Source organism: Limanda limanda, chromosome 21 (genome assembly GCF_963576545.1).
Source record: "Limanda limanda chromosome 21, fLimLim1.1, whole genome shotgun sequence".
NCBI classification, from domain to species: Eukaryota; Metazoa; Chordata; class Actinopteri; order Pleuronectiformes; family Pleuronectidae; genus Limanda; species Limanda limanda.
The window spans coordinates 16,567,519-16,592,288 of record NC_083656.1 but is presented as its reverse complement, the minus strand read 5'-3'; the positions used below and the strand labels follow the sequence as shown (position 1 = coordinate 16,592,288).

The following is a 24,770-nucleotide window of genomic DNA, read 5'->3' as shown; positions in this document are numbered from 1 at the left end:
AGCGTGTCGCAGCTCTTGACAAACAATCGAGATCTGCAGACCATTCAAACATTCCTCCGAATGATTCACATGGCAACATGTGTTCCCGAGCTAGCTCAGGCAGCCGTGGGTAAACAATAAGCAATCAGTCGGAAAATTGCAGCAAGAAGGCTTCCACCCTGCTTTCAGTGAGATGACTTCCAGTTCCTTGGTGACTGTAATGACACTGACCCTGAACTCATGGTTTTCCATAATTAGATATAAGCGGGGATTAATGTCAATCAATAGACTATAATGTTGAGTAATATGAGTGTAGCAGCTTCAGAGTAAAGATAATTTGTTAAATGTCTTTCTTTTCTGGTATTTGGCCGAACATTTTGAAAGTGCTTACATAATATCTTTACAACCACCACAGGTAGGTTGATTATTAAGGCTATCTATCCACCTATCCATCCATCTATTCCACATGTCCTTTGAGGGTGAGAGGTTTAGCCAATTTAAAGTTATTTATTCATTTATCATTTTTATTGTTTTGTTTGGTACTTTACAACTTGCTTGTATAAAAATATACAATCTACATTACTTTGTGGTGGAAAATAAAACTGATGCTGCTTGGGTCCCCAGTCCCAATCTGTTCGGTTCCACATCGAACACTCGTAAGATTTTTATTGGGATTTGGACCAAACCCTGACTTTTTATGACCTCCTGGTGATAATCACTTAAAGATGCCTCTCTCATCACCTCCTGAGGGGAGCCTTTATGCTCCAAGTGCACTTTACCACAAATGCTGAGTGCTAAACTCAAAGTGAGATTGAGATTGATTTTTTTTTTAGAAATAAATCGTATCTTTCTTTACTTGAAAAAGACATGTTGAAGCAGTTTTCCTCTATATAAAAGACCACGTGATGATATTTATGGGCAGACAGTCAGTTACACACTTTGGATACTGTACATCACAATGTTGCTCATTCAGCATTTACTCATAAAGCTTTTGTAGCCCCGTCTTGCAGCCATGCTTTTTTGTGAACTTTGTAGCCGTTTTACACACATGCTGTTGTTAATATGCACAACTATCTGGCATATGCTTCATTAAATCTTTAGATTACTGCTGAGGCAATTACAATGTTTAATGACTGACGAATTGATTGTTTGTCACTTTTAATTGTCTTATCTTTCTTTGTTTAATTTATTTATTTGTCTAAGTATTGAATGATACACTTTTAATTTGTTGTTAGTTGTTTTACCTTGTTGAAATTGATGGAGTAATTTATTCTTGTTTTGAATGGCTATTTGATTTGTGTGTGCAATCATAATATGTCTGTACCTTGGCACCACTGATGATAACAGTTTCTCCTTAATGAGTATTCCAAGGCTTTTTATGAAGGAAGGTTTCAGGCTATGACAATACCACTGTGTCAAAAATCCAATGATCAGCTGTGTCGGGTTTACCCAGGGAACAGTATGACCGGTGTTGTCGGCAGCTGAGCAACAGTAAGAAGGGACAACATTAACCCAAAACCAAATGTTTAACTTAAATGAATTAGCCTTAATTAGCCAATGTCAGTTCGAGGAACTTGAAGATGTTTTGTGATGTAATCATCAATTGTTAAAGCTGATTTGATGTGATGTTGTAAATGGAGCTGCGGTAATACAAGAGGATTTTCCAATTAGAATGACAATAACGTACCATCATAATCATTATAGCTACACATGGTGACATTTATCCTCTCAGCAGAAACCCACAGTGCCTGGACTTTTCCTTTCTCTCCTTTGTTTCCTACATTGCGGCATGCTGTATTTAATAATCACCGAAAAGGCAGCGAGCAAGGTGATTGATTTATCATTAAACCTTCTCAGCCAACACTTCCTGACGGACTTTTTGCCGTGATCAGAAAGAAAAGCGGAGATCACACTGTGCATACATTTACTTTAAAAATATTAAAAAATAGAGACATATAAAGTTGACCCCTATGTTCTGGACCAAAGGCATCTTAACAGATATAAATGAAAGTTGTACATAGAGTTGTGTGTGTGTGTGTGTGCATGTGTTTTAAAACAAAGGTCCCATCATTTTCATTGGTGAAAACATTTGCTTTGCACCCTCTCCTGAAAATAAATCTTAGCCACTATGTATGCTAATTTTGCCTGTCACAAGTCTGAATGCCCTTTTGACAGGGGTCAGATGCTTTCATCACACAGACATACAGCCAGGAGGAATGCCATACGTGCCCATGGAGGCGGTGTATGCCTCATGGTGAGGACAATACAGCGGGCCGACTGTAATCTGCCATTCAGGTGAGATCTACTCTACACAGGTGGAGGGAGATAATATTGTGAGAAAGACTTTTCAGCTCAATCACCACCGATGGCTGTGACGCTCACACAGACACAAGCTTTGACGTTTCTTCATCCTCCAGACACATGCCAGGCTGATGTAGTGGTGAACTACAGTGTGTTTGTGTGTGTGTGTGTGTGTGTGTGTGTGTGTTCCATTCACACCTGACAGCTTGTACAGTAGTTCCATGTAGCAGCAGCACTACGGCTGAACACAAGTGTAGGAAACTCCATCTCAGCATAGAATCTAAATCTATTCTTCTGCTGGCCATCTCCTCTCCCTCCTTCTATCTTCCTCTCTCTGTGCATTGTTCTATGACCCAGTGCTCCCATAGTACAGGTAATAATGTTATTAGCTCTCCATAGACATACTATTGTACTGTAGCAGCTTTGGGAGGCATGTTGAGGGTTAAATTTGTTCCTGCTGTTGCATTCGGAGCAGAATGGGCTTTATTGAATTCTCTCCTTGGGGGTAAATAGAGTAAATCTTTAACATTAAAGCTGCCATATAGTCAGAGAAACAATTCCATTGCCTAAATCATCACTCATTCCTTAATGTCTCACTCTAACTGTATATGAAATTTTATTTGATGTGTTATTATGTGATGTTGTTTTCTATTTGTTTAGCTGGGTTAAATTAGTAGCAATGTTGCATTTTGATTTCTGTTAGTGGAAAAAAGTCAAAGCTAAACTTGTTTTCGTCATTTAGTGGCATGTGGGGGGGGGGGGAGCTGAAAAAAAAGGTATGGTGGTGCTTGATTAAATGGCAAGGGATCAGGTAAGTTATTAGAATTAATCCTCTGGGCACAGGGAATGACTTTTCAAAATATAATTGCAATGCATCCACTAGTCCTGAAGACATTTTAGTATAGAAATATCATCTGAAAGGACACTGAACTAACTAGAGCCACACAACTAGCATTGGTAACAGTGGTGGTGGTGTAAACTTGATAAAGAGTCTCAAATGAAGGAAAGAAGGTAATTTCCATTTGCTTAAAATTACCCATTTTGCAGACAGTCTTTTGATTGTTGCATAATTCAAAATATGGAATAACTCCAGTAGATTATGCCTCTTATGGGAGGAAAAAGTAAAATATTACTATAAGTCTTTAAGGCAAAATTCTCACAATTAGATTAGATTTGATGTTATGCACTGGTGAATCTGACACATTTAAAATGGATTTTGAGTGTCATTAAAAGTATATAATTAAAAGAAATAAAAAGAGGCCTCAACTTTTCAGCAGGACTGACTCAATGAGCGGGGGTGAACTTTCCGATCTACCGTGCAGCTTCACACTGGCCTGTGATCATTGCAGTAGCCATTACCTGTGTCGGGAGATGAGAGCTCATTTAGCGAGCATCACAGAGCAGAGAACCTGGCTGAGCTCCCTCATTAGCACTACTGATGTGTTGGATCTGAGAGTTCAGGCACTTATATGAGTAACTGTGGAGCACAGTGGCATTAGTGTTGTGCTATAGGAAATTTATATAGTATTATTTTGTTTTAGCTTTGAACTTTGGAAGCTACGCTGTATGGGACTATGTGACTTATGTCTGTGCAAAGTGCTCTATAAATAACTTTTACCTACTTACAGTGGCCATCTCATTTCCTCTAAGACTGCTATAGATATACGCTCAAACACACATCAGTTTAATATGTTACGTGAGGAGTCTAATCCTGAGATATCAATTCACTTTTGAAAAACAATTATTTAAGCCTCGAAGAATAATGCATGGGAATCAAGCTGTTATCTAAATGCTAATTCCAATGCTAAAGTACCTGAAACAAACTTTTGCATCGAAGTAAACTTTATGAAGAATACACAGAAACATGTTTCAGTGTGTATAACAGTACATAACCTTACTGACATGACCAGAATGTGTTGATTACATCCAGCATATTTTCCTTACAGTCTTAAATAAAATGTGTATCTGGATTGATAATTCAAAATAGAAGCAGCTCGAATGGTCGCCGTCAGGAATCTGTGAAATGACCTGTGAAAATAAAACAGCTGTCAGATTCTCTGAGTATGTATGACTTCTAAACTTAGATTAAACCCACCCGCACAGTGTCTTCAGAGGGAAATGGCCGCCATGTGATTATGGTCTACAGGTTTAATTTTAATAAAAGGTGATCCGGTACACTTTGGAGCAGAGGGACTGTAATGTGTAGATGTGAGAACCAGTCTGTGCTGTACACAGTATACACACTAGAGACAAAGTAGAATATGGTGGGCCGCCACCGTCTAGATAAGTAATGGGAAACACCGATCATGCTATCAAAGACCTTCATTTACTTGATGTACGAAGGTCATTAATTCGAAGGGAGCTCAAAAAAATATGAGAACATGTGAATGGCACATATGTGAAGAGTCAATATCTGTCACATAGCGTGAAGGGTGCAGGTTGTGAACTTTTACCCTCTCGAAACATATCGATGTGGGGAGCTGTGGGGGAGATTGAAGGAGGCACTGAGGAATTAATGAAAATGCGTTTAACCTGGAGGCTCGACATGTATCAGCGCTGCAGAGAGGAGAGACGATGGATTAAACCACATCTCATATTGTGGAGCAGAGGAGGAGGAGGAAGTCGATGGGCGCAGGCTGCATAGCAACAGCAGACTGCAAACGTCGACTCCTCAGGTTTTCATCTCAGGCCGTCCTGTTCTCCGAAGTAGCTTTCATGTTTTCTCCTCCTGGTTTTACCTTTCCCTTGTCTTTCCCCTTAGCCCCATCTTTCCCCCCACCTATTCTTCACTGTCTCTCTTTCCCTTCTCCATAATTTTCCTTTCGTGTTCTATATCTTCCTCTTCCTCTCACTCTCATTCTCTTTTCTCTCTTTCCATTCCTCTCCTTCACTTATGTTTTCCTTTTCCTTTCTAACATGCTTTCTCCAATCTCGGTCTTTTCCTCTACTTTTCTCTCATTTCCTCTCCTTTGCCTTTCTTCCCTCCCCATTTTGTTTCCTATCCTTTCGCCTACTTTCCTCTCATAAACAGTGTTTCGATAACATGAGAGCAAAAGATTAAATTCTCCCCAAAACACATCTTGGAGAGAATTTAACTTTGATTAATTTCAGGAAAATGTTTCAGATTTTTAAACATCTAGCCCAATGAACTTACCATTAGAAAACATGTAGTAACAGTAGGTCTCTATTCATATAAACGAACAAAGCCATGAACAAGAAAATAAGAGGTCCTTGTTCTGATTCTATTTGGAATCACATATTATCCAGAAGATGAGCGGTGCCAGATAATACAGATGAATCCTTCTTCACCCCACTCCGCTTGACTTCCCCATCCAACAGTAAAACAACAACAACAAACCATTCTCCTCCATTAGTGTTTGCTGGGTTAAAGAAGGACTATAAATTAATGGAAACGCCTCCACACAATGCTGTTATTTATTCGCAAATGGAGGGAGCTGCAGAGGCCAGATATGATTGAGAATATTGTTTCAGTAGTTCTCTCTGAGACTGGTTGTTTTTTATAAAATATATTTTTTATAATTCATCTCAGTGTTATTCAGTGCTCCTGCTCTCTGACAAGCAAACAGTGTGTGTGCTCTCTTTCAACCATTACTCTGCATCTGTTATCCTTATCTACTATGTGATTGAATGTTGTTCCTCTAATGTGTTTTTTCCTTGTTGCTTGTCACACTAGAGGACATTTTTAGTGGGTTGTGCTTGTCTTATTAAATAAAGATAAAGACAGATCAACAGATACTATGCAGTGATTAATGTGATTTACTGCCTGGACACCTCAAACATTTTAAGATAACTGTTTTTCAGTGGATAGACCTTACTATGATACCAACAGTGCCACTATACATATATTACTTAAATGGGACACTTCACTAAATTTAGGAGATAGAGATAACCGCAAACTCTGCAGAAACAGTGGTTTTATGTTTTTCTGGGCTCAAGCTTGTATAGACTGCAAACTCGTTGCCAAAAGCATTTCTTACAAACTGGGTGCATGGATGTTGATGCTTAGGGTGCAGGCAGGGTCTCAAGACATTATAAAGTCATGAGACATGATATGCTGCATTGTGGGAAGTGTAGGATCCAGAATTATGACCCTTGACCTCGGATTACACATCAGAGTACAGACAATAACACATTTTTGGTTCTATTGTAGAAGAAGTAAAATATCCGTTTTCACAGATTATTTGTTTTACACGAAATGAAAGACAAAATCACAGAATTTAAACATGGGTCTTACCTGCAGGATCCTGCACCTCTCCGTTTTGCAGTCGCTGTCCTCACAGGGATGGAACATGCCCAGTGTCACACAGTTCAGCAGAATCACCAACATGGACGCACGTTCAAACCATGTGGACAACAGTTAAGGAATATAACAGAGGCAGAAAACTAGAACAAGCAGAACAAAGACATTGTTTCCAGTGACCTCATTGTCTCATTCAAATGTATAAACTTCTATAAGAAAGATCTATGCAGAGGAAAACAGGAAGAAGCTGTTCTGAGTGACAGTCATTGCCCTCATTACCCCTGTCAACCCAGGAGCTGTCTGGTTAACACAACAAGGCCTGTTGGAAAATGTTTAGAGTGTTGGGAAAGGTTCTGAATTCAAACTTTAAAGAGAATATGACATATGCAGAGAATACTAGGATGAAACATCCAGATTTAGAGTACCTGAGTGTGACGACATCTTGATTTAAAGCGCACGAAATTGAATGACCACAATGTCAAAGTGGACATTTCTAATGTAGTTAAGTTAAACAACAAGCTGAGCTATGTGACACTAATCAGTGCTGAGAATAAACACAGATTACACTGGTATTTCTTCAATAGACAGACACACAGACACACACAGACACACAGACACACACACACACAGATACACACACACACACACATAAAGATGCACAGACATATGGATTGCTATTCTGTCCAAAGCAGTGGACACATTGTAAACCGCTGGTAAACAATGTTACACACAACAGGCCGTTCCTCATCCAAGTTTCTGTGAGTGTGAGTGTCTGTTTGTGTGTGTGCGCGTGTTTGTGTGTGTGTGTGTATCATGTGCTTCACATCTGTGTATGTGTGTTAAAGTGCGCAGGTTGTGAGGACCATGGTGAGGACAAACGACCTGTCCATCTTTTATCGCATTACCCTCCACTTGCTCATTCATCCCGCTGACCCATAATGCAGCTGGGTCGCCATGGTCCCCAAACTGACACAAACAAACTATTTATATAACAGCAGGATGAACGGTAACAGGGAACTTAATGATTTGTAACTTTTTTTTTTTTAACCAGACATAATACATCAAATCAAAAAAAAAAAAACACGTGCTAGAGAGTAAAATAGAGAATAAAAAAAGCCAGTGCCATATTTGTACATCACTCCTTAAGTAACTTTGTAGCTTGACACAGGTCTTTTGGGCGAATTAATAATGTACAGCCGGAATGTTTTAAAAAATAATTTATTTATGGTTTATCCTAGTGAACTCGGGGTGAAAATGGCCACCATGAATCACAATGTCCCTGCCTCGCATCACGCAACCCATCCCCAGCTCTCCTAGTCCTTACTCCTCACCTGTCCCTCTGATTAAGAAACACATCATCATCAGATCATTTAACATTCGGTTTAAAACTACTCATTTCACGTTTGAATGCTACTGGTCACTAGGTGGACAACCAATGAGAGCAAGGGAATGTGAGGTGTAGTGTATTGACAAATTCTGCAAGTGCGGTTGTTTGTGGTTCTTTGAGAATATAAGTGTTATAGTGTTGCTTGTTACTCTTGTAACAGTGGATTCAACAGACCTCTCCTCAGCAGCCAGCCGTTCTTCATCAGCTTTCCTCCATCAGTCATTGAACCAAACTGTACCATTCTAAAATCACGGTTGTGATGGCCTCAACCTGTCACAGGAAGGATGGGAACGGGACCATCCCTTCTTCGAGAGCAATTAAACATGAGCTAACTGATTGGTCTGGTTTCTCGGCCACACTAACCAGCCAGGTAGCAGCATTTCCCATTAATTGCCTAGAGCGGCCCGCCAAAGTCTAATTTCATAATGACAAAAATTACTGGAAACAATTCTCATAATACCATAAAACAGGGGGGTCACACTCGATCACAGAGAGGATCAATACCCCGGGGCCTGTGGGTGTGTGTGCGCTGTGAGCAGCTGCCTTCCCTTTGCATCAAGTGTGTGTGAAAGCGTACTGTGTGCACATTCACAAAGCAATCACCTCCACAACCTGTACCCCTGGACGGTCAACTTGCATTACTGAAAAGGATGCCATTCAGAATTGTTGGCCTTGACCTGACCCTGAGAAAGAAATCTCGGCTTCATCGTCTTTGATTCTGCTTCAATTGTTAAGGTTGGATAAACCACCTTCTCCTCTGTGAACGTCAGAGCTCATCCACTACCACAAACCCAAAACGTTTTCTTTGTACCTCGCAAAACAAAGGCCACCCTGCTTCCTGTGCCGGCCCTGAACACTGGCCCTGGACATTAATCTTGCGCTGCAGAGTCATCCAATTAAAATGTAATTCCAAGAGACACTGGGCCGGAATGTGATACTCGGTGGGAGTTTCAATACAGTATTGAACAGGATCTAGTGAATAATAGATGCAGGATGGAGGGATATAAGAGTCTGTGACCAGAAGCAACCTCAGTAGCATCATTTGGGTAAAGATGGTTGCATCTGGAAGGCAGCGGAGGATTATGTCACACACTTGAGGATGCGCACAAAGTTTTGTGAGTCCAAGGGGATGTAATTAAAAAGATCAGTCAGTATGGAGAGTGGAATCATTAAACAGGAAACTAAATCTCCGGCTATCAGACCTGTAGTGTGAGAGAAGTGGCGCTGAAAGTTTTGGGGGACACAAACTGTTGCCGACACACAGTGGTGGCATCTACAGAAGCTCACAGTTAAGGGCTGAGAAGGTGGGGCTAATTAAAAATAATGAGCTGCACGGGGTTGTCTTTGTAAGTTACTGACATCATCAACCTTCACCCGAGCTGAGCTCTGAGTCGTTTTAGTTCAGGAAAGTTTCAGTTCATAAACATGATCCATCGGGCTCCAGACGAGCTGCAGAAATCTGACAGGGAAACACTCGGTCAACTAGAATAAATGAAAATATCAACTTTTTCACTGGCTTATTCAGGAAGATGTATTTCCTGTTCCAAAATAATAATTGAATATAAATACTTCTGATCAATTACTGCACTTCTTTGTTACTAACAGACCAGATTATATATTCTAATCTACATCAGCTCTCTATGAAAATCTGTTTTAAGCCAATGCCACTATATTTTAGCCTTCACAGCCAACTTTTAATGGAAACACAATAAAGACTAAAATATCACATTGTATTGTGGGGTGGTTCATCTGTGTTATGTAAATGTTTTATGATATGTTAACTTTCAATTTAGCAGGCCTTCTTTTCTATTGTCACTGTTAAACTGTATGATTATTGCCGTGTAAACTATATCACTCAGTATGGTTATCCCTGGGATGTTTGCCAAGGTTATCTGCAATACATTAATGCAAAAGCAAAACCTACACACAATCAGTGGAACACTCGTGGCATGAGCACATCAGAAACACAGAAACACACCACAGTGCTATTAAAGAGACCGACTGCCTGTAAGAACACACGTCCTGAGCCACTATCCGATGAATGCATCCGTTTCAGTATTTGGTTTTGCCCAAACTGTGGTAACACAAGACCAGAAGAATGAAAATACCTCATGGCTTACTATCCCCTCAGTGTGACCAGGTCAGCATGAAAAAGTTCACATTAACATACAAGCAAATCATTAAATAACACGTACAACCATGACAGCAAGGAAATTGGGTGTATTGTACAAAGGCAGCTGGTTCAGCTGGGTTTCTGTACAGAGTCAGACTACATACTGAGGGACAGAATGTGATGGAGGAGCTGTTGTAGCAGATGAGCAGAGTTTGGGGGAATTATGAAGACTCAGTGTGAAGCTGCTAAAATATGAAGATATGTGCTGTCTTCATTTAAAATGTAGTTAAAACAAGTAAAAAATATGATTTCAAGTAAAGAGTATGGCAGGAAAGCAGTAGAATGTGGAATGAATTACGCAAGAAATGATTGCACTGAGGATTGGGAACACTCTGTACTTAGTCCATGGTGCCTTGATTTAAAGTCAGAGAGTTGTCCAAGACCTTGGATCAGACATTTGATGCTTCCTTCCTGTATATTTATTATCGGCAGGCAGATATAATGCACGGAGAAAGAACCTGAATGCCAAAAAGTCTCTAAAGTCATTATGTATCATTGGATGACCATTTTTTCTCTTGGCATTCAGCACCATGGTACCAAAGGTAGTCATTACAGTCAAGATCCTACATAAATACTGATGCCGAGCGTCATTAGTTTCTGCTGCTATGCACAGAGTGGTTCACTGGATGCATTACATGGTCCGTTATTAAACAAGGCGGCTATCTCACTGCAGTCAGGAATCTATTGAAAACGAAAGGTTGGGGTTTGGGGCGATAGAAAAACTGGAAGACTGACAACTGAGTAGTGAGCTGATTGACAAACAACGGTCAAAGACGGACTACGGAACTTTCACAACAACACATCACCAACAAAATCCATCATCTTTGAAAAATACACCTCCTCTTATATGTGTTGAAAAGATAGCTAGCAATATAACAAAGATTTGCTTAAACTAGTTTGAATCAAAATTTGTTTGTGAATTACATGATTACTTGAATATGGGAGGAGTCAATAACACCTTATTCCTCTCAGCTCTACAGAGCTGCTATCGTCTTTGGCTCATTGTTTGGATTTCACAGTTGGAACTTTTCCATTTTCGTTTCTCAATATTCTCGTGAAAATCTTTTTGTTCTCTATTTTCAGCAGAAAAGGCTCTAAAGACACATTGTTCACTGCCACCTGCGCAGCAGACTGACAGTTAGCAGCCTCCCATAAAAATGTTGGATATTTATTTTATAGATCTGTGGAGACCAAAAACAGAGGTAAACGAGAGTGCATATTCGGTCAGAAGAAACATGAATGAATGCTTATTGTGTAACATAAGATATCATTCGTTTTACTAAATATGCTCACTGGTTTGCTGCTATAGCCTCACTGGTTTAACCTTTAGCCACGTTGGCCAGCATTAGTAGATTTTTCCCATTCTCCTGCACTTGTGTTGCACCTGTTTCTATGTGGTAGCATTTACCATTATTTTGTTGCCCTTTTCTTGATATCACTCTGATGCTGATGTTAATATTGCAGTAATTTACACACAACTAGTAAAGAGTGCAGTATATTGAAGTCATTACAGGTAATTAATACACTGAGGAAGATGTAATGTGAATCTTGTTTGCATGAAATTAGCTTGAAACAAGCTGAGGAAGCATGTTTTTTTTAATCAGGGTCAGAGAGAAAGCGAAGTAGATTTTCTATTTCCCAACTGACAAAGCAACGACACTTAGAAGAACACTTACAGAACGTTTCAACTGATGAAGTTTTTGACTGTGGTCTTATATCGACAATTTAATAACAGAAAGTAATCAAAGGGACAGCAGAGGGATAGAGACAAAGCCATGAATAATCTGACTAATTTAATCAATAACTCTTTCTCTCCTGCTCTCGTTCTCTTCCTCCATCTCTACAGCTAGTGGGCTATAATTAAACAATAAGGAAAATGTTTGTAGTGTTCTGCCTTCAGCAAACACACACACACCTTCATGGTGTCAGCACATAAACAAGCGGTGACGCCCTAAGGGATGGATTCAATTAGAGGAAAGATACACACTGATATGCTCTGTCAAAACCCTGAAAGCAAGAAGCCTGCTCCCACACTACAGGCACACACAATAACACACATGCAAACTCACTGAACCCACACAACAATGCTTTCATCAGAGAGGCAACAATATCAAACTCATCTACACCGTAAAAACACACTGAATTCTATATTACCTCACTCTTGGGGACATCTCTCTCGCATGTAATAAAGCACACACACACACACACACACACACACACACACACACACACACACACACACACACACACACACACACACACACACACACACACACACACACACACACACACACACACACACACACACACACACACATTTTAAGTCCCTTTCTTCTTGCCTAATGAAGGGAAAACAATATGCAAACCCCATGTCCTCCCCTGCCACTCTGCATCACGCTGCTGATTGACTTGCTGTCCACTAATGATCTGACACCAGACATCAGGACACAAGTACCAGTAATAGATTCGAAAGATATAAAGTTTGACACAAAAAAGTTTCCGCTCATCTCATTATGTTCCCTTATTATTTCCTACATTAGAGTGGGGAGATGAGTCTGCAGCAGAAGGCCATGAGGTGCACACGGGGTCCAAGGGGGATCAATACAGACCAGCTTCTCTGAAGAGATATTATTCATTGTGTTTACTATAACTAACCCAGGACGTGGGTCTGCATCAGTTTCTGCTCAGTCCGTCTCCACATATACGACATGAAGGCTTTCCGTATGCTCTTTCCTCAAAATCGATATCCTTCACAGACGTGACGGGATGGCACAGCTGCACTGAGAGCTGGAGCAGAAAAATATGGTTCAGTCCTAAAACTGTTGAACATTATCCTCGTAAAGAAAAATGCATCCTAGAAACACAGTTTTTATAACCAAATTTATGTGGAAAACCAACACGCAAATCTAAAATAAAATTATAACGCTTGTGCTATAGTCCTGGAAAAAATTTAATTTGTTCAGGTTTAATTTTTACACACCTGCAAATATGATCTGAACTGCACATAGACAACTGGAATAGCACTCAGTGCCCTTATGAAATTATATTTGAAATCCTTAATCCTCAAATTTACGCAGATGACAACAACCTCCTTGGTGGAGGTTATAAAGTCTGGTTATGTAATTGCATCACTATATATCACACTTTCAATTTATTCATGTAGAAGTATAGGTGCATAGACTGAGGTAAATTTGACAGGGTTTCATGAAAAGCTGTCATGTTTTTTCAGAAGGAAAATGCATAGGTTTAGATGGTTACTCTTCTGAGTAAATGGGTAGAACTGTCAATCAATGACTGTCAGTGGCACTTCGTCTGTGCTGTGATGTTAATAGAAAATGCATTAGTTCCAAAACCTCTGTTTAACAACTAGAACTTTGTTTAAGATTAAACTTTTTGTTCTCAACTTCTCGCAATTGGTTAAAAGAAAGAAAGCCTGAACTATCCGGTAAAAGTGCCACAAATGAGACAAACCCTGGTTCAATTTGATCCAGACCAAGGCCACCTCTTCTGGAGAGACTCAAGTTCGATCCATTGGTCCAGACCGTGGAGTGAGGCCCACTTCACACCTGGTACTCTGCTTCAGACAGGTCTAAAGGCATTGTTCAAACAAGGTTGGTATGAAAGCGCCTTAATGACCAACAAACTTGAGTTCAAAATGTAAAGCAGTTCAGCTCAAACAAATAGGGCTTTCAAGCCTTTGAACTGAACAAAGAGCTCGTCTGCTGCACTTGAGACATGATTTTAAAGATGTGGTTAATAAAAAATATGTTTCATCACAATCACTCACATATTTCATCCACAGTTCTCCATTTGAACATGTCTTCACAATTATGAGCTGCAATTAATTGTTAACTAAATGTAAAAAAAAAAAATCTAAAACATGTAGAAAGGGCAGGAGCATTGCCTACTGTGTACAGTGTGGAGCCGAGACCGGCTGCTTGATGCAACCTGTGGAAATTCTGGCTTCAGAACTCCCAATTATGTTCATGAAAGGAATTCAGATCAAAGCACAGAGGATTTTTTACAGAGGATGTGCACAGGGCGTCTATTCATGATTAAAACTCATTCTGCCATGAAGTTCAAACCTGACAAAGGCCAATCCCCGCCTTGCTGGTGAATGTAAGGTGCTCTGGCTCAGGGAAGCAGGTGGGAAGCTGAGCTGGAGGTGGGACGGGTGCAGCGACATTTAAACATACGTCACAAAGTGTGTGTGTGTGTGTGTGTGCGCATTCCCTCACTAAAAGCTGTCAGTGGGACTTGAAGCATAAGGTAGACTGTAACAGCAGGAGGATATGGACAGATGGAAGCAGGGACATAGAAAAACAGGTTTAGGTTTAGTAGATTTATTGTTTACTGGATGAGAGGGGTTCAAGAAAAGATGCAGTCTAGTTGCCAGACATAAACTAGGCTGTTTCAAACTTCCATCACGTGTGGGGGGCTAAAACGTGCTATTAAAGATCACTTGAGACATGAATCGTTGCCAGTGATATGAGCGATACCGCTAACCACTACCAAAGAGTCATGTAAGGTCAAAAGTTAGCTGTGGGCCCTTATTGATACTAATCTAAAAACACACAGTAAAAGAGAAACTGGACAAGCAGGGGACCTTCCCTTTGCCACAGACTCAAAGAGACGTGTTGCTGTGCCAGTTCACAAATCCAGTCTTGTGTAAGATCACGTTATCCATGGTTTTACACATTGTCTTAACATTTCTGCTCTGCATGAAACTCAAATGCACTGGCAATTCATGCGAAATAGCAGGCCTCACACAACTGAACACACAGAGAGAGCGATGAGGCCACAGAAAATGCATTGAGTGGCCTTGGTGGTCTTGAATTGGGGATTTGGCTGCTCAAAATGAAATGATGAAATGCATTTTTTTCTTTTTTAGTGATTATTCACCGAATGAGAATTTCCTGATCTGCCACCGCTGCTGGCAGGAAACTTGACAGCTCCTTCCAAAACTGTAACTAATCACCATTAAAAAATAAAAGCAGTTTCTCCTTGGGTGAGATTTGGTCAAGTTTTACGTGCTGATAAAGTATGCCAGGACTGTGTGAGATTAGATTCAGCCAGGGGTTAGGTTTAAGAGAGAAAATAATTGGGGTAACGATTATAAAATGGACGCTGTGAGGAGACGTAAACCACTCATGAATGCCCCTCTCTTTGTCTTAACCTTCTTTCAGACATGCACTGAACTTCAGGTAAACTGTGGACATTATCTGGAGTGCATGTAAGAAAGCAAATGTCTGAGTGAGATGCTCTGGGCTCTCTCTGGAGTTTCTTCTGACAGTCCCCAAGCAAAGACCCTATTAGCAGATGTAATAAAACAGGAGATTCTCCGGAGGATTCACTGTGAGTTGGTAGATGTTGTTTCTGACACGCGACAGACGTTAAGAGCTGACACTGGTGTTGATGCGTTTTAAACAAGAGTGGAGAATCTTGTTTTGAACAAGTCCGAGCAGAAAATCTCCTGCTGCGTTGTTCAAGTGTGAAAGGAAAACTCTCCAGTCCCAAGAAATAGTCCGGAGTTCATGACTGAAAACGGCGCTGGCTGGCTCAGGAGAGTTATACCTTCTTCCATATCTTTTGAGAGGAATCTTTACAAAGCAACAAAGGAAAACCCAGCAACTATGTGAAGGCGCAAAACAGGAAGGAAGGTAGCTCTGGGTGAAAAGTGAGGTTCATCTCTCAAGTCAGACACATCTGCTGCTGCTCCCTCACCTTTACTGCTCAGCTCATATCAATCCCTCCTTTCACCAAACTCTATCTCACTTTCTTTCCCCTCTTCTTTCAGTATTCTGTCTGTACAATCATACACCAGCGATTTTCTGGGAAGGGGGCTGACAAGAATGAAACTTTTTTTCCAGAGGAAGAGAAGCTGAACACGCCAGAATAAAATTATTAAAAAAAGAACGCAGAGAACTGAAAGAGGAAGGATGTTCATGAAATATTGAGAGCGACTGCAGCAGCCCTTTGTAATGTGCGATTCGTCACTGTCATAGTGCGGTGTGTGAGTGTGCGTCTGCGTGCTCTTGCCGAGTGTGAATTCACACAATTACATCGGTTTATCTAGGTTTGTGAGCCCCCCCTCATGAAGAAGGCCATATCATCAGATAAACAAGCCGTTTTCTGGTCGTGTTCCTCTACCAGCTCTGGGCAGGTGAACATTAAACTCCTAGATGTGTATGCTTACTTTACCTCTCTCTCTTTCACCTAATCTATTAATCTGTTAGCAAATGCTTCCATTCCACAATCTGAGTTGATGCCGAGCTGCGGATGACTGCCTCTCGGAGACAGGATGGTCCTAATCCACCTGAGCCTCATTACTGTGCATGCTTATGACCACGTGTTTACTAAAGACATATATTAAGGGTTAACTGGCTGTTATAGAAGCCAAGTTACACAAACACATGACAAAATGTCATCTAATATGTTGACATAAAGGTAAGTTTCGCCTGTCTAAAGGCAAACACTTGTGACCATGCTTGTATAACTTTTTAATTTCTGAATGACTGCATTTAGTGAAAGCTGCAAATTCAGCTCATTGTTGTGTTTTTTATAAAATCTGGTTTTAGTAAAATAATTTAACCCTGTCTGTGACAATAAAGTGTTTAAGTGTTCTTCTTCTGAAACCTAGAAAGTTAGGGAGGAAGGCGACCAGGCGACACGCAGACCGACAATACTGGACATTTTGCTCGGACACACACAAGCACAATAACTGTTATCTAAATGTCATTACTTTGAATAAGCATCAAGCTTGAAAATGAACTGCCTCAGCGACACACTGAGCGCTGCAACTCTTAGCAAAAAGGCCGCCGTGTTACAGTGAGGCGTCCGGACACGTGGCGTGGAAAATCCTGCTGGTATAACGCTGTATATCCCAACCGCGGGCTGACACGGCTTATCAGAGGCCTGAGTCAGGAGCCTGGGAGTTAGGAGGCTGAGGGAAATGGCAGCATATTGTTACACCAGCTGTATCAGTGCCTACCATATGAGGAAAAGAAGAAAAAAAAAGGAAACGAGCAAGAACCAAGCGGGGTGGATGTAGGGGATGGGAGAGAGATGGAGGAGGTGGGGAGTGGGAGAGGGGTGCAACAGGGAAAGAGGAATATGTGAAAGACAGAGCATGAGGCGAGAGATGACACGGAGGAGTGGAAGAAGAAATGTGAAAGAATGTGAAAGACGAGGGGAAGGAAGAAACACGTGAGAGAGAGAGAAAGCTGAACACGCACCCAAATCAGTTTAATGTCCTTACAAAACATTTCACGACAGTGTGTGTGTGTGTGTGTTAGATGACTTTCCTAATGATTTCCCATGGGGGGCGATATTGACGACAGCAAACACCATTAAACTTTTACCAGCCTACATTATTGATAAATTCAGCCCTCACTCCAAGACACTGTCCGTTGGAATAGGCAGCAACTTTGTTTCTGGCTCCCGGCTCATGAATATGGATGCATCCAGTGCACCAACAATTACTCTGACAGAAAGGGGGATTCTCAGGAGGAACTGTATGCAGAGATCAATTTTTATGTGAGAGCAGCAAAAGAAAAAACGGCTGACTTCATGAGCCGGGTGCCTCGTCAATATTTAAAGCAAATACCGCTTTTTCCAGTCATTGTTTCAGCCGCAGACGCAGTCAGCGAGCGGGCTGCTGCCTCGTGCTTTCACAAGTGAGTTAGACATGTGAGGTGTATGCGCCAAGGGGGACCACACCAACCGTTCCTCCACACACACACACACACACACACACACACATCTCTTTCATCAGCCAGGAAACTCCCCTGTATCTTGCCACTGCGGACTGTGAGTTGCTAGGCAACGCAGGCTTTCATTGGGAAGTATTGTGGAGTTCCATCTCTGTTGCTGTGCTGTCTGTAGCTGAGGTGATGGGGCAGAGTTGTCGCAGCTACTCAGCGAACTTTGAGCAACACGTTTGAAAGTCTGTGACACGTCTGACATCCGGTGTCAATACACATGAAAGAAGTGTCTTTTCCTCTCAACCTGCTGCTCAGGCTGAACTCCTGATTTGTTATCTCAGCTGTCTTTTAGTCAGACCTCAGTTCCCTGGAAACTGATGCGCTCCAGGTCATTGGTGCATAATAGGAAGGCAACAGCATAGTGTGACTGTGAGTTAATCTTAAACCTGCAGGGGCAAAAAGACTAAGATCTACCACACAGAGAACGGCGCTCTGCTATCCTATTAAATGACAGCGGGCCAACGTGTGAGCAGAGAGAAGAGAGAAGGGGAAAAAAGGGAGTGGGAGAGAGATTTCACACTTTTGTTGGAGCTGGTGGGGTGACGTAATATTAGGAAATATCACTTTCTCCACCAGTCAGCAGGAAGGCGCAAAGATAGGACGACAGTATATCACTGGTACATTTGCTCCTGCTGCCATTTACAGTCCCAAATATGCAAATCTTTGCAGTATAGTTTTATGATGTGCATTATTTGCTCAGTAAAAGGCTTCTGAGCACGGGCGTAGGACTGCCTGATCAGCAGCTCTGCGTTGGCAACATAACCTCTTGCATGCCATTTATACTCATTGCCCAGTGTAATGGCTCTCCTTAGTAGCGATTACACTACTTTGCTGTTCACGCTCGGAGGCTGACAAGAAAGGGATTATATTACACTGCTTAACCGGAGTGAGAATAAGGTTAGAGTTAAGTTATCAACCACTTGGAAACGTTTAATCTGTTGACAGAGAGAAACAAACAAGCAGAAACACACACACACTAACAGGCACACACACACTAGGATATACAGGCAGACCACAATGATACTGTATGATTCAGCAAAAACTTTACAAAGGCTGGATAACAACAGAATTTAATAATTATATGAACTTTTATTGCATTTATTTGATATATTTTAAAGTGTTTAAAGGGTTAGGTTTGGGGATTATGGTGACGATAAATAATAGTTAATCGTTGCTCTGTCACAGAAGGAAAACCTCGTCCTTTGCAACTTGTGTTTGAACGGACCAAAGAAATATAATACAGAAAGTTAAATGAAAGAAATCATTTTGTTTTACACATTCAAATAGAGCAACATGGATACACACACACACACACACACACAGAGAGAGACAGACACCTGCATCCAGGAAGTGCTGCATGTGTGTGTGTTTGTGTCTGACAGACAGGATACAGCACCATATCTGTCATCCTAATTGACAGAGATTTACAGGCTGTGTGTGTGTATCTGTGAGTGTGTATATAGGTGCCATACAATATGTGTGAGTGTGAGCTGTGACAGCCCTGAGGAACAGAGAGGATATGTATATATATAAATATATACATTCGTTTTCTCAAGGTAAAGACGACCTCTGACAGAAATCACTCTTATACAGTGTGCGTTTTTTGGGAGCACACGCACTCACATCTCGTATCTAATGTGTGGTCCTTGGCAAAGTACAGACACTGAGCAAAGACATGAAAAAAATAAAACGCTATGCAAAGAAAACTAAGACAAAGAGGTGGGAGGAGAGAAAATTACACAGGCTAAAAGCACTGAGGGACTGGAAAGAGAAATAAGGGATAAATAATTGATCTGAAGGGCCTGTGAGGCTAAATGGTGTCGAAACTCTGACCTCAAAATCCAACTTGGCTGCTCAGGTCGTCAACAGTGGTGAAAACTGCACAAATGAATGGTTTATTTGCACTTTAATCCCATTCGTGTCTCATTTAGACAGTGCTGTCCAATGTGGACACATTGTAATGTTATTTATTTGCAAAAAACACATCATATTATCAAGTTGTGGTGTTAATGCTGGCTTGCCTAGAGAGAGCAAACCCCACCTGGTTGACACGGGTGTGATGCAGTCTGACTTAAGCGTTGCTAGATCAATGAACCACAACATTAATCCCAACGAAAGTGAGTATTGCCTCCAAAAAACAAAGATGCTGCTTGTCAAACTCGAGGCTTCCAAACGGCAGCTCACAAACCAAACAAGCTCCGTCTCGATGTCAATACTAATGGCTGCTACTGGCTGATTGACCTGTTGTGGGTTTGACACATACACACTTTCTCAAAAGACTCAGACTCAACTGGTCTGTCAGAAGGTGTATGTAATGGATGCACTGAAAAGGAGAAAGAAAAAGAGAAAGAAAGAGACAGAGAGAGCTAGAGAGAGAGAGAGAGAGAGGGGGGGGAGAGAGGAAGAGAGAGAGAGAGAGAGAGAGAGAGATGAGAGTTGAGCGAGGGCAAAGATCAATTCCCTGAAGCTTCTCATTAATTAAGCAATTACTGAATCGCTCCCTCTCTCCCTGTCCGTCTCCGTCTACCTCTCTCGCCCAGTCTTGAGTCTGCCACGACTGCCATTTCATTCATAAGCAGAGCTATTTCCAGACCTGCTTCCATTCAGAGAAATTAGCATTAAATGCGCGCGCACACACACACACACACACACACACACACACACACATACAGGAGCACACAGAAGCACACTCACATCCAGTAGATGCGTGCCAGACGAAATCCAGCTAAATGCCACGGCAAACAAATAGGCCTAAATCCTTTAGGGTGAGCAGGGAGAAAAACACACCTCCTGCTGCACTGACAGGTTAGGAGGAGGTCAGCATGCTAAAACAAGGGAGTGATGAAGAAAAAGATTCAGAAAGTGGATGTAAAAAATAACTAGAAATATGTTAATTGAGATGCGGCGCACAGCCAGAATCAGAATGATCAACAGGAGTCCAGTTATATCAACGCAGCTAATCTGGCCCCGGAAAACAGAACACAGGCTAATATTATGGAAGTCAGCAGAGGCACGCTACTGTAGTCTGCACGCACACAATACAAATGAGCACACATTAAATCGCTCATACACACAGGATATGTATGCGTGAGATGAAGTTCAAATATTTAGTTCTCAGAAAAGCTCATTAGCAATCAGCGCTAATATCGGGAAAGCATGTTTGAACTCCAGCAATGACGACATGCTCAAGACGCACAGAGAAAAAAGGCCAATACCAAGATATGGTGTTGGAAAAGGGGCCAATTACTCATGTATTGTTAATAATTCAGGGTTTATATGCAAGTTCTCCATACTTTCATTTGTTATACCTTTGGCTACAGTGAAAACTTTATCACAAAACATATTAAAGCTCAGAGCATTAGGACACCTTACTGCTATTTCTTGAAAAAAAGAAAAAGGGTTATGGTTAAAAGCTCAGGAAAAGGTTCAGTAGGGATAATTTTGTCAATCTGTTCGAATATCAGTCAGCTACAGAACAGCAACACTCTGGCATTGATGTTTGTCCAGTGGGGTTTTCTCATCTGAACACTTTCAAAAGTGTCATCCTGTTTTTGAAAAGAAAAGAAGTAATAAAAGCTGAGTCTAATGCATCGCAATGCGGACTTGGACGACTATTTATCAGTGCTTCAGGATCAGGACAGACGCACATTTAAGACACGGTCTAGTGTCCTCCCTCCACTCTTCTGCTGACCTGCGCTCACTTTACACTTTAGCAAGAAACTCTTGTCAACCAGCAGAGTAATGCACCTCAATGCTTCCAATGGGGGCCGGGCGGGGCCACCCTGACAAAAACTGAATCAATGTCAAATCAATGTGGAGAGCACTGACCGCTGTTATAAACTGTTGTCAGTTACTTATCAAACTACAGCACACCAAACAGTAACAGTATAAGAAAATCCTGAGGTGCCTAGAGATTTCCACTGCTATCATCAGACGATAAGAAGCATCAGTGAATAGTCCAGATTTTAACACAGTTACTAAAATACACTTCAAATGTTAAGATTTTACATTTGAGGTTATAGGAACATAATCACAGATTACATAAAGAATTACACAAAAACTTGTTGACAGGCATCTTCTGATGTAAAACCGATTTCTTTAAGCTGTTGTACGTTGCATCATTATTTGTTTTGGTTTCTCACCCTAACAGCTTGTTAATGTTGTTTTGTTAAATTACATCAATTGCTGGTTTTGTCAGCACTTCAAAAGCCAAATATTTATCTGAACTGCATAAAACACTGAGATATTTATAAAACATTTACAGTTCAGAGGCTGAAAGCAGGGACTTTTTGGAAGTTTCGTTTTAAAACAGAATATTTTATATAAACTGATGCGAATAAATTTGTGTCCATCATCAACTATTCAAATTATGAATAAATCAGTTTATTTATTCCCTAATATAAATCAATGTATATATTAGATGCTTTAGCTCTGTACATGAATAGTACTGCAAAGCATGTATGCATGGATGGATGGATGGATAGATAGATGATAGATAGATGATAGATAGACGATAGATGATAGATGATAGATGATAAATGATAAATGATGGATGATAGATGATAGATAATAGATGATAGATTGATGGATGGATATGCTTTATTGATCCCAAACAGGGAAATTCCTGTATTACAGCAGCAAAGTATTACACTATAAATAATATAATAATATAAGAACAAACCTATATAAAATATTAAGAAGAAAAAAAAGATAAGAATTGTGACTAAACAAAAGTCCCATTAACATGACAGTATGAAGAAATATTTGCCCCCACATGGTTAATACCACAAGTACACCCACAGCCTCTATATTTTTGTCTACTAGTGTATAATAAGTGGGCCAGTGAGGGTGGTGTAATGTCTGGTGCATTCTGCGCTTTGTCTGGTTCTCAGGGCACTCAAAGTATGCCTCCATCTCCGCTTGGCTGCCGCTTGTGACCACTACTTCATTCATAATACACACGCACGCACGCACGCACGCACGCACGCACGCACACACACACACACACACACACACACACACACACACACACACACACATTGAATCATTACAGTTGAAGTCTGGGGAACCGAAGGCCCAGACCAGCAGTCCTCACTGAGCAGAACTCCCTCCCTCTCCTCTGGTCTCCCCTCCAAGCCAAGCCAATCCTCTGGTACTGAGCGACCCATTATACAAAGCAAATAAGCCATAGCTATAGGCTCCAAAAGCCTCTCAGAGAGGGAGAGTGAGGTGGGCAAGGGCTGCGGGGAGAGAGAGAAAGAGCCCGTAAACCCCAGTGACTCTTAAAGCTTTGCCAATCTGAAAAGGAATTCATTGTGGATATTAAGTGTCGGATGACTCCAAACTTTCTCTGTAGCTTTAGAAAAGCCCCAGGTCTATGTTGTTTGGCTCTCGCCGACAGAGAGAGAAAAAGAAGAGAGAGAGAGAGTTCCACTCCTAAAAAGAAGGACGTGCAAAGGCAACAACAGCAAATTTAAATATTCAAATATAAGCTTCTTTTTGAGAGCCTTCACCTACTGGAGCTGAGATGTCTTTGTCGTGAAGTTCAAGCGTGCGGCAAAAGCCAAACAAGAACAAACAGTTGTTGAACCAGCTAACCCTGAATAACCTCCCCCAGACCTGTGAGCCAACACAAAGCCGTGATCATGTACACTCCAAACAACAACCTCCGCAGCCCAGAACATGTGGAGTTTGCAGGAGCATTCCTTCACCTAAAAGTGCACCACACTGTGAGTGCCATTAATTGTTGCTTTTACTTATACGCTTAGAAGCCCCAAACCTTCTCTTGCTCTCTCATGCACCTTGGGGCAGCAGACACACACACCCACACACACACGGTCGGTATAAAAATCGGAACAAATACGCGGCATGCAAACTTCTCCATGACAACAAAGAAAATGTTTACAGTACCGAGAAGGCAGCACCTTCTTATTGGCCAAGATCTGGTTTCTATGGCGACGGACTCGGCATCTCTGTGTTTGGGCATCGAGAGCTGCAAGTGTGTTGATGTTATGTACAGTACAGGAATGTGTACACATATGGCCGTGATTACACAAACACACACACACACACACACACACACACACACACACACACACACACACACACACAGCAGGACTATCATGTTCTTTTGAATTGCAAGTCTGACCAATGATTATTCTGCAAAGCAGCGGCGGGTGCTCTGATTGATTTAAACGACATGAGTTCCTATTTATAAAGACTGGGATGGGATTTAACAAAGGTTAAGACAAGCTTAGATGGGCTTACGCTCTTAGTTGAGAGCAAATGTTACATCAGGTAATGGAAATAATGCAAGATCTGCAATATTCTTTGAGCTAAAGAAGCCCCAAAAAATTCCATTGACAACAAATCAGAAAAATACACACACACCTAATCCAAGTGCAGCCCTCACAGAGTCATGCAGCGGGAAGTAGCTGCAGGCGAGCCCTTGTAATGAGGGAACACCAGTAGCGCCAGGGGAAAAAGATGCGGATGGAAAGAAAGATGGATGGAGAGAGCTGAGCGCGACAGAGGAAAATCCAAACAATAGGAAACAAATCAGGAGGGAGACTCAAAACGCAACAACTCTGGTGAGAGATGGACAGAAAGAGGCAGAAGAGAAAAAAGAGGGGAAGACAATTGGACCAATATGAGTTTTGAATGCAGTTAGTGAAATCAATATTTGTGCAGTGAAACTGCCAGTGTGATATTCTGTCCCCATATTGAATATCTTTGTTTTTAAGCACTGTTTTCAGGAACCCAGGCTAAACCCGACTGAAAGTGTATCCTGCTTTCAACTGCAATACCACCTAAACTTGCATGTTAATTGAAAAGGATATTTCCTCTCTGTTAGATAACCTGTGTGAAAGTTGGACTCTTTTATAATAGAATTGTGCAGGGGATTAA

At 41.2% G+C, this 24,770-nt stretch overlaps 1 protein-coding gene across 1 annotated transcript in view; it reads right to left on the bottom strand.

Moving 5' to 3' along the window:
- cacna1g (calcium channel, voltage-dependent, T type, alpha 1G subunit) overlaps positions 1–24,770 on the bottom strand; it is a 230,090-nt gene that overhangs the window by 139,010 nt on the left and 66,310 nt on the right. The window contains exon 2 of the mRNA XM_061094795.1: positions 6,536–6,647. Within this exon, the coding sequence (XP_060950778.1) occupies positions 6,536–6,647 (112 nt within the window). The remainder of the gene's footprint in view (positions 1–6,535; positions 6,648–24,770) is intronic.